This window comes from Xenopus laevis, chromosome 4S, assembly GCF_017654675.1.
Source record: "Xenopus laevis strain J_2021 chromosome 4S, Xenopus_laevis_v10.1, whole genome shotgun sequence".
NCBI lineage: Eukaryota > Metazoa > Chordata > Amphibia > Anura > Pipidae > Xenopus > Xenopus laevis.
Window position 1 is genome coordinate 2395801 of NC_054378.1, and position 11700 is coordinate 2407500.

General features: G+C 39.9%; 1 protein-coding gene and 1 long non-coding RNA gene across 2 annotated transcripts in view; both read left to right on the forward strand.

The window, feature by feature from the left end:
* Positions 1-187: 187 nt before the first annotated feature.
* LOC108715159 lies at positions 188-4022 on the forward strand. Its single transcript, XR_001935463.2, has 2 exons — positions 188-448; positions 3342-4022. It is a non-coding gene; the product is annotated as an uncharacterized LOC108715159 (long non-coding RNA).
* A 468-nt stretch (positions 4023-4490) lies between these two features.
* LOC108715162 (microtubule-associated proteins 1A/1B light chain 3B) overlaps positions 4491-11700 on the forward strand; it is a 7624-nt gene continuing 414 nt past the window's right edge. Inside the window, exons 1-4 of the mRNA XM_018260057.2 lie at positions 4491-5291; positions 5720-5775; positions 8564-8670; positions 11640-11700. The exon at positions 11640-11700 is cut by the window's right edge and continues 414 nt beyond it. Coding sequence (XP_018115546.1) covers positions 5156-5291; positions 5720-5775; positions 8564-8670; positions 11640-11700 — 360 coding nt within the window. The 5' untranslated portion in view covers positions 4491-5155. The remainder of the gene's footprint in view (positions 5292-5719; positions 5776-8563; positions 8671-11639) is intronic.

Genomic DNA, 11700 nt, shown 5'->3' on the forward strand with positions numbered 1-11700 from the left:
GACACGCGTCAATCCTATTGGTCAATCCGACAAAGCTTCGTTCCGCATTAGTGACGTGGCCGAAACGGATTGGCTATAAGAAGACCGGTGGTTATGGTTTGCTCCAATAGAACTCTATCCCCTCTCTCCTAATTGGCTGCTGCTAAATTACCCGCTGTTTCATTCTGAAGAAAAATAAACAGTGACGTTTTGCGTTCTGATTGGTTACCTTCAGCACATGGCTTCACTCATAGTTATTAACTCATAGTTATTGTAGCGTGATTCTGTCGCACGTGTCACTTTGGAGAAGGATCATTTAAACGCCAGAATTCACCATTTTGTTCGGTCAAAACGCAAACAAATAAAGTTAGTAGCAGAGCGCGTCACGTGACGCCGCGTCTTCATAGTTGTGGGCGGAGTCAGGAAGCCGGAAGTAAGATGCGGCGGGGAGTGAATTATGGCTGAGCAGGTAGTGGTGCTTTTTGTTTCTACTGAGAGGCTTTAGTCATAGTGACACGGACTGCGAGTCTCAGATGTTTCTTGTATGGACTGTAATCACTCGGGGTCGCACTATTCCCTGGTCATCTGGAGCCTTTACCTCAGACCTCACAATCCCTCCCCCATTTACTTGTTTTAAAGGGATACTGTCATGGGAAAACATGTTTTTTTTTCAAAATGAATCAGTTAATAGTGCTGCTCCCGCAGAATTCTGCACTGAAATCCATTTCTCATAAGAGCAAACACATTTTTTTTATATTTAATTTTGAAATCTGACATGGGGCTAGACATATTGTCAATTTCCCAGATGCCCCCAGTCATGTGACTTGTGCTCTGATAAACTTCAATCACTCTTTACTGCTGTACTGCAAGTTGGAGTGATATCACCCCCTCCCTTTCCCCCCAGCAGCCAAACAAAAGAACAATGGGAAGGTAACCAGATAGCAGCTCCCTAACACAAGTAGGGTTGCCACCCGGCTATTTTACTGGCCTAGCCGGTAAAATACCTGCCGGGGCCGGTATTACAAATTTACCGGCAATGTGGCTGCCAGTAAATTTGTATAGCTAAACAAAAAGAAAGAAAAAGTACGACCCATAGTGTTGCACCTACCCACTTTTTAATCTTTGCCAGTAAATTTGTAATACCATTAAAAGGAGCCCTTGGCCTGCCCCCAATCCCCTGGAACTTACCTTATCTTTTACTTCTTCTAGCGACGGTGGCACGCCCCCGCCCCTTTTGATGTCACGGCCCGCCCCCTTGTGACCCCGCCCCCCAGCAGCCGTTAATACATTTTAAAAAAGGTGGCAACCCTTAACACAAGATAACAGCTGCCTGGTAGATCTAAGGCTGCTCACAAAAAGGGAGATCCGCTTATTCGGTGATGTCGGATGATCTGCCCACATTGAGGTGGCGCAGGGGCGTTTCTGCCATGAGGCAACGTGAGTATCTTCCCTCAGGCGGCAGCTTCCCAGAAGTTACCAAAAGCCGCTCCTGGTAACTTTAAAGGCGAATTTCCGGTTATGATACTGGGAATTTGGCTTTTCTAGTGCAGAGAATGAAATCTCGCTCTCTACACTAGCGATGCGCTCCCCCAGCGGACCCCCATTTACAAGGTTAAGTGCAACGGGCGGGGGCATTTTGAACACTCTCTGGGTATTTTGTCACCCACCTGCTACTCTACCAAACACTTGAGCAACAAAATGCTTAGCTATCCTATCAGACTCCTTATACACCTCCTGATAACCCGTCAGCCTCCTTGTGCACCTCATGCTCCTGTCTGCTATACTTCTATAGACTACTTATACACCTCCTGGTAAACTGTCAGCTTTTCTCCTGTCTAGCTGACCTATCAGCCTATTTAATAAACACCTCCTGCTCATGCACATCTATCCTTTTATGCACCGGCTCCAGCTCATGTTTAGTACATTTCCTATTCTGACTTTTTATGCTGGTTGCAAATAATAAACCTGTTATAAACCTAAACTGTTTACTGACCGACCTTAATGTGTGTCAGTCCCCCTTCCATTAATTTGGCCAAATTTGGGACAAATATTTGACCAAAAGTGTTTTTACATAGTTCCCGAAGAGCTCAATCTAGAGGCCAATTAATAGATGGTTCTATGTAGAGACTTCAGAATTCCATCAGGAGAGGAAGCAGTATGGAAGCTCTGAAGGAAATAAAATGAGTAGAGGCAAATGTTCTGTTCATTCAGTATATTGTGCTTCATGTTTTGCTATAAATACCTCTACTTAGAAATGTGGTATTTTCTATAAAGTAAAATATTAGGATATTATAAAATATCTCTTGTAAAATATAAGGATATTATAAGTTACCAAGGAGTTTCATGACCATATAAAAGTACGTGGCCGAAGGCCGAGTGTTTTTATACAGGTCAATGAACTCCGAGGTAACGTCTAATATCCTCATATTTTACAACTGGGGGTACTTTATTTATTATAATACACAAGTTTCAGTGAGTCATGTGACAGAAATGACATCAGAACTCACCGTTTATAACTGATGACATCAGAACTCACCGCTTATAAGGATATAATTTACAAGATATTCATGGCTTTTGTGTATTATATGCCAATATAAAACCACCTTAAAAGAGAACTAAACCCCTACCCTCCTAAACTTGCAGGCATTGCCCCCCTCTCCCTCCCCGCAATGTTTAGAAAAAACCTTTAAAAATTCTGACCCTTAAATGCAGAGAAGCGCAGCGGAGCTCCCGGTCGCCATTTTCCAGCTCTTCGTATTGTCTTCGGGTCTCAACACTGATTTGTACAGTTGAAGCTGATTCCTGACTTGGCCAAACTGCACATGTGCTGCCAGGATTTGTGTCGGCGAAGAGACCTGGTGACTATATGAAAAGCTGGAAGATGGCTACCGGGAGCTCTGCTGCACTTCAGAATTTTTTAAAGGTTTTTTTTTTTTTACACAAAGCACATGGCAGGGAGGGAGAGGTTTATGGGGGCTCTTCATAGGGGGTTTAGTTCTCCTTTAAGCTAATTGTCCTTGGGAATTTACAGGCACTTATTCTACAAGCCTTTCTATTCCCACACTAGCCACAGTTTCCAGACAGATGTCTCAGGTCTCCTCTCGGGGCTCAACTGGCCTCCACCTCTTCTCCCCCAAACTTGGACAATATGAGGACACATCCTTTATCCTAAAGTGCTCAGTCTTTCTTTAAAGTGCTGTTTTCTTCTGCACAAAGGATCATAATGTAATAGAGTTGAAAGGAACTTGAATACAATCTATTTGTTCAGTTATTTGGTTACACAATGTTGTACTCAGCAGAGAAACTCATCAGTACAGTACAGTGATCAATACATTCATTCTTCTGCTTCCCATTCTCTTTAGAAGACATTTATGTCCACAGCTGGATAGAAGTTGGGTAGAAGTGAACATTGCCGATGGATACCTGCCTACAAATACAACTGTCTACTGCAGACGACGTGTTTCAAGGACATGGTGATCATAGAGGTGGAAACTGCTGCTCGAGGGTGGAGAAAGTATAACACCCACAGTTATAAACAAAAACAATTTAAGCACACAAAGGGCAATGTTCTCTAATCTCAACGACATGTCAAAGGGATGGAACAATCATCACTTTTTGTTTTGCTTTCCTCTAAGAGTAATCTTATTATGGATCTTGTGTTTGTCTTTCATCTGAGATAGTCGCCCGAAGTTTCCTCGTGAGACAACTTGGGGCAAACAAAGCGATTTGAGTGTTATCCCGCTGGCGATTTACATTATAGTTGGTGGGAAGGCATTTCGGGGGGGATTAGTTGCCCGAAGAAGAGGCGATTTGTCGATGGGCGACTAATCTCCCCAAGTAGCCACGTTTGCCACCACCCTTAAGGCCGAGCAGGTGCTCTGATTATTGTATACCAACCAAAGGCTATCCCTATTCCTAGATTAAATAAGATTGTGCATGGAGAATCCATAGTGGCCGAAATGGGTAAACTACTGTACTCATCAAAACTTTTGCACAAATTGAAGTTGAAAGTTCACTTTCCATTAAAAACTATACTGACCTCATACAGGTATCTTATATCTCTGCTTATTACAGCCTTCCTAGAGAACGGTATAGTTGTAGAGCAGGGCATTGGGAGCTCCAGTACCACAGAACTCTACCTGAAAACACAAGGATTTTATCTCCCATCATGTCTACTGGGAAAACTGCATTTTCTTTGTCCCAGTTCCTCTACATTGGCTGAACCCCACAGAGGTTCACTATCCTGGAGTCTCATTGCACCATTCCATATAATATCAGATCACTACCGAAGTGCAAAAGAGATACCCTAGTGCAGGGATCCCCAACCTTTAGCATCCGTGAGCAACATTCAGATGTAAAAGGAGTTGGGGAGCAACACTAGCATGAAAACTATTCCTGGGGTGCCAAATAAGGGCTGTGATTGGCCCTTTAGTAGACCCTATGTGGATTGTCAACCTACATTGAAGCTCTGTTTGCCAGAATACCTGGTTTTTATACAACCAAAACTTGCCTCCAAGCCTGGAATTCAAAAATAATCTCCTGCTTTGAGGCCACTGGGAGCAACATCCGAGGGGTTGGGGAGTAACATGTTACTCACGAGCTACTGGTTGGGGATCACTGCTCTAGTGGTACTTATGCTGTCTATTGGACTGCAAAGAGATCAAATTAGTAGCTGGTAGGATGTTTACATTAAATTCAGAAGACCATGCTTCTGCTTGTAAATCCCCGTGAGCCGTACATTTTAAGTACAGTTTATTTAATTTAACTAGAGAATATTTACATATCTTTTTAGCAGAGCCTCCACACTGGCTAGAACATGTAGACTTTTCTAACAGCAAAAACTCTTTCATATAATAATGGACAGTGTCTACAATTAAAAAAAAATGCAATGTTCAGCTTTTTTTTCTTATCTCCCCATTGGTGTAACCAAAAGGCTGAACATTGTGGCACATTCTAACCCCAGGAAGGAATAATTAACTGTCAGTGCCAGTAAGTATCTGTGTCCCATCCGTTTCATTCTGGGTAGAACTGCATCTGCTGCTATTGGAGCTCACACCAGAGAGAGAAGTGAAGACATTTCTGCAAGAAGGTGTGAGATTTGGGGGGTAAATTAAACATTCCAGGAAAGGGGGCCGCCTCAATAAACTGGTCTGAGCTGCTTTCCAGCTATAAAGATATGAAGAGACTAAACAAGAAAATACATGTAATTATACCCAACACCCTGACACACACCACCATTATGTCCATGGCCGGGAACATGAGTCTGAGTCTGGATTTAAATGCAACATCATTCAAGCAGAGAAAACGTCTCGGTAAGGGGGAAATGCAACTGAATATATATATATGCTGTATATGTAACACTATTGCTTTAATGATAAACAGTAGTATCTGTCATTTCTGCACAATGAGCTGAACTATAGTAGTACATATATATACTCTGGGAAGAGTTCCTGAAAAGGAGTGGAGCTCCACCCAAATCCTGTTTTCGCACGATGAAAGAAGATGAATTCGAATCAACATTTCAATACACATTGATTAAACCAATGGTTACGTCTTTAAATGAAACATATTTAACAGAGGAAAATGTATTTGTTAATCAAGTTCTGTTCTTTGGGTCTGTCTCTGATCATGGTCAAGATCAATCACATTTTAAGTGATTTTGCTGGTGTGTAGTTTACAGAATGTTTATAGAGAACACTAAGATTTTTTTCTCCTACTGAAACGTAACTGTTAATTGCAGACAGCCGCATACATGAGGTGAACAGAGTGAAGAACCGATTTCCCTATAAGATTCCGGTAAGAGACTTATCTATTTATCTACAGTATCAATCTATCGCCAACTATCTCTATCTATCCACCCTCCATCCATCCATCTATCTCTCTATCATCTATCCATCCAGCTTTCTCTATCTATCTATCTATCTATATCTATCCATCTATCTATCTATCTATCAATCTATCTCTCTATCTATCTATCATCTATCCATCCATCTAATCTATCTCTATCTATCATGTATCTATCATCTATCTATTATCTATCTATCTAACTATCTATTATCTATCTATCTCTCTCTATCTATCCATCTCTCTCTCTATCTTTCATCTATCCATCCCTCTATCTATCATCTATCTAATCTATCATATATCTCTCTACCTATCTCTCTATCCATCTCTATCTATCTATCTCTATCTATCCATCTCTCTCTCTCTCTATCCATCTCTCTATCTATCACATATCTCTCTACCTATCTCTCTATCCATCTCTATCTATCCATCTATCTATCCATCCAATCTATCTCTATCTATCTATCGACTCTCTCTCATTTATCTCTCTCTCTCTCTCTATCCATCCATCTAATCTCTATCTATCTATCTATCTATCTCTCTCTCTATCCATCAACTCTCTCTCAGTATCTCTCTATCATTTATCTATCTCTCTCTCTCCATCCATCTATCAATCATCTATCTGTCTATATATCTATTTATCTATCCTCTATCATCCATCTCTCTATCATCTGTCTATCTGTCCATCTATCTATCTATCTATCTATCTATCTATCTATCTATCTATCTATATCTATCCATCAACTCTCTCTCATTTATCTCTCTCTCTCTCTATCCATCCATCTAATCTCTATCTATCTATCTATCTCTCTATCTATCCATCAACTCTCTCTCACTATCATTTATCTATCTCTCTCTCTCTCTCTCTCCATCCATCTATCAATCATCTATCTGTCTATATATGTATTTATCTATCCTCTATCATCCATCTCTCTATCATCTGTCTATCTGTCCATCTATCTATCTATCTATCTATCTATCTATCTATCTATCTATCTATCCATCAACTCTCTCTCTCATTTATCTCTCTCTCTCTCTCTCTCTATCCATCCATCTAATCTCTATCTATCTATCTATCTATCTCTCTATCTATCCATCAACTCTCTCTCACTATCTCTCTATCATTTATCTATCTCTCTCTCTCTCTCTCTCTCTCTCCATCCATCTATCAATCATCTATCTGTCTATATATGTATTTATCTATCCTCTATCCATCCATCCATCCATCCATCCATCCATCCATCCATCCATCCATCTATCCATCCTTCTATCTGTCTATAATAGATCTATCTATTTAAAGCAAACAAAAAAGTACAGCCGGCTGAGTTAGACTAACTGATTTTAATTTTAAAACAAACAAAAGAAATTCCAATGTTTCGTTCACATCGCCGTGATCTTCCACGGGAAAAAAAAAGATCACAAATATGCGATTGAAAAGGTGAAATTTCTTTTGGTTTGTTGATTAAAATCAGTTATTCTTAATGAGCCTGTGGAGTGCTGTATTTTTTTGTTGCATTGCACACATTTTACCTGCACCCAGGCATGCTGTGTTTTAGTTTGTGGAGTGCTCCTCATTATTTTCCAATTTATTTATTTTATTTACATTTTTTCACTGCATTATGAAGTGCTAAGCTTTAGCAAGTAGAGGTGAAAGGGCAGATCCGAGTTTCTCTTTGATCTCCTGCACCGACGCCAGATACTTAGTTTCTAAAACGTAATTAAAATAAGAGCCCAGAACACTCACCAACGTCACGGCGATACATTTGAAACAATTTAAGATAAGCAAAGATACAATTATAACAATTTAAGATCAGCAAGTCTCTTGGGAGAAATGTGACTCACAGCTTAAAGGGCAATTTCACCTTTGTTAGCAAAACAGTTATAACACATAAAACATGGCCCTAAAACTCCCAGAAATGTGTTCAAACTCATAACCTGCCGAATTTTGCAAAACGGACATGGTAATTATTAAGGGTGTGCCCATAAAAAGGGCATGGTCAAAAAATGTTTACGGGTCTAAGCGCAGCTGATGTTTTTATCCCTCTTTACATTTTTCAGATGTTGAAAGGGAGGTCAAATAACAGATTCACATCAGTGTAAATCAGTTGGAAGAGGACTAGGTTGCTGCTTGTTGGGGTTTCTAAGCTATCATTGGCTTTATAAGCCTATACCGGGCCCAATACGTTTTTGACTGTCAACAGTTGCCGAGAAATAAGACAATATTGGCCTTTGTATTATTGGCTAAGGACACCACTCTTAGTCCAGCCATAGCCCTTTTCCCCCCCATAGCCCTCCTGCATTGTTATCAACCCTTACAAGAATACAGCACATAACTAAGCCTAGCAGCCCATGGATTTATGGGGTTATGTAATAAAAAGGCACTGGATTTACAGTAACTCATAGCAACCAATCAACAGGAAGCGTTTACTGGTCACCTATTGGTTGCTGTGGGTTACTGCTCCCGGGCAAACTCAGTGCTTTTTATTACATATGGTGGTTTGTCTGATATCATTGGGGGAAAACCAAAGGACAAATCCAGGCAAAGTACGAGCATCTCTGTTAACCTGTACAGATCTATACCAAATCATTGAGAAAAAGTTTCATCCAAAAAGAAAACATTTTTACTACACCTGTACATGATCTCTTGGCGTATGGATATGCCTCATAGCAAGACTTGTATTACTCATGCATCATTCATTCTTCTGCTGCACCCACTTCACCCCAATACTTCTTCTCTCAGGTAATAGTTGAAAGAAGCCCGCGGGAGAAGCGGTTGCCTCGGCTCGAGAAAATCAAATTTCTGGTGCCCCCTGAAATCACGATGGGGCAGTTTGTCAATACGATCAGGTAATAAAAAAAAAATGTTACAACTCTACTCACATTGTAGATTTTCATATATTGCTTTATGTCCGAAACAAATGTGTCCATTCATCATCAAATACATAGAAATGATCAAGGATGATGTGGTTTCCGTTATAAAATAGCTCCCAAATGCAGAGGGGTTCTTTGCCTACAGAACCCGAAAATGGGGTCTCCTTGTTGTCCTAGTGCAGTGATCCCCAACCAGTAGCTCGTGAGTAACATGTTGCTCCCAGTGGCCTCAAAGCAGGAGATTATTTTTGAATTCCAGGCTTGGAGGCAAGTTTTGGTTGTATAAAAACCAGGTGTACTGACAAACGGAGCCTTAATGTAGGTTGACAATCCACATAGGGGTTATTAAATAGCCAATCACAGCCCTTATTTGGCACCCCAGGAACATGTTTCATGCTAATGTTGCTCCCCAACTCCTTTTACTTCTGAATGTTGCTCATGGGTTGTAAAGGTTGGGGATCCCTGTCCTAGTGGGTCAACATGATCCCCTTTATTTCAGGGAAATACCCTCCTACAAAAATACTCTATATATGTAGACAACTGTCGTTAATAAAATAATTATCTGTCATATAGCAAGTCTCAAAACTTGATGGTTCCTAAAAAACACCGTGTAGTTTCTGCATCTGAATACCTGGACACTTGGTTAATCTCATAGCCTGTAGGCTCAAACTTTACTAAATCAACCCCTTATACTGCACTAAATGATAATTTGATATTAAAGGGGTTGTTCTCCTTCCAGTTAACTTTCAGTATGACATAGAGAGTGATATTCTCAGACAATCTGCAGTTGGTTTTCATTTTTTATTATTTGTGGTTTTTGAGTTATTTAGCTTTTTATTCAGCAGCTCTCCAGTTTGCCATTTCAGCCATCTGGTTACTAGGGTCCAAATTCCCCTAGCAACCATACACTGATTTGGTTAAGAGACAGGAATATGAATAGGAGAGACCTAAATAGAAAGATGAGGAATAAAAAAAAACCTAATATCTAAAATTCCCAACCCGAAAACTCAAATCGAATTGGACTAAACTTCTGCGAAAAAAACTTGAATGTCAGGAAGGCTAGTAACATCTTCAAATTGGCCACTGGACCTCTCCCATTGACTTCTACATGAACTCGGCAGGTTTTAGGTGGCGAATAGTCGAATTCAAATTTTTAAAGGGGCAAGGTTAGATAAATCACGGAATTTGAATTCAAATTTGAATTATTCACAATTTGAATTTGAGAGGTTTGACAATAAAAAAAATTTAAATTTCTAATTTGGATTTTCAATTTGGCCCTCAATAAATCTGCCCCTTAAAGTTTAGCTCCTTGCCCTCCCTTCTCAAAGGCTGGAGTTTGCCCCACCCTAGCGGATGGCTGAACAGTATAGGGGAAGTGCAAGTCAAGCTTCTCTAAGTAATGCTGACACTTTATAAAAGGTGACAGTTTGGTATTACGTTAAATCTGAAATTAGTGCCAAAGAGAGCATTAGCCAATGACAGTGGTTATTGAGAGAAGGGAGTATATATAGTGAATAAAGTACCCCCTCTTGTAAAATATAAGGATATTATAAGTTACCGAGGAGTTTCATGACCATATAAAAACACGAGGCTGAAGGCCGAGTGTTTTTATACAGGTCATGGAACTCCGAGGTAACTTCTAATATCCTCATATTTTACAACTGGGGGTACTTTATTTATTATAATACACAAATTTCAATGAGTCATGTGACAGAAATGACATCACTACTCACCGTTTATAAGGATATAATTTACAAGATATTCATGGCTTTTGTGTATTATACCCGGTTATCCTCTATTTGTTTCCCTGGAAGTAAAGTAGGGAAGCACCAAATCCAGGATTCGGTTCAGAATCCAGCCATTTTCAGCAGGATTCGGAATCCAAAATAGCGGATTCGGTGCATCCCTAAAATAAAGGAGTATATTTAACAAAAAGTGAAGTTAGTGATCGCCACAGTCTTCAAGAGTGAACTTCCGCCACTCTCCATTCATTTCTATGGGGTTTTAAAAAGAGTATTTATCAATGGGTGAAAGTGAACCTTTTGATAAATACGCCTTTCAAAAACCCGTAGAAATGAATGGGGAATTTCACTCTAGTGGACTGTGCTGATCTCTAACTTCACTCTTTCATAAATATATGGTACCCCAAAGAGTACAACACTGGTTGCGGATATGCAGCGAATGTTATACGAGTACACATGTAGGAGTATTCTGGATAACAGGTCTTAATGGTCTATAGCACATTACATTTTTAATGGTCTATAGAAGTGACTGGTGTAATAGTCTATAGAATAAATTTAACTAATTAGGGTTTATTTTCCCCTTTAACTAGTGATGGGCGAATTTGGGACATTTTCATTCGCCGGAAAATTTGAGAATTTCCTGCAAAATGGCGAAAATGCGCCGAATCTCAGGAATTCACCGCAAATTCACGCTTGGCGACTAAATTCACCCATCACTACCGTTAGCCCTTAGAGGCACATTTGTCAAGGGTTGAATTTTGAATTCATTTTTTTTTTTAAACTCCCATTAACCCAAAATACGACCAATTGGAATTTATTATCAAAATCAAAATTTTTTAAACTCGGATGAATAGGATCGACCCTAAAAATCGAAATCGTTTTTTAAAAACTCGATTCAGGAAGGCTGCGAACAACTCAATTGATCCTAGGACAGCAATTCGGCACGTTTTAGGTGGCGAATAGTCGAATTCGAGTTCTTAAAGGGCCAGAGTATGATAAATCTTGAAAATCCAATTTTTTTTAAAAAAAACTCTAATTGAATTTGAATAACTCCGTAGTTGAATGACAGTTTTGAAAATTCGAATTCGACCCTTGATAAATCTCCAAGGGCAAAAAATGAAGTGATTGTTGATGTAATTGAGAGCCAGAGACTAATACAGCAGGAAAGTATTCCCTTTAATTCCCTTGTCTGTACTTTCTTAGGTGCAAACTCCCACTGCCTCCCTCCCATTCCTTGTGTGTTGTGGTCGGCGGGCGCGAGCTA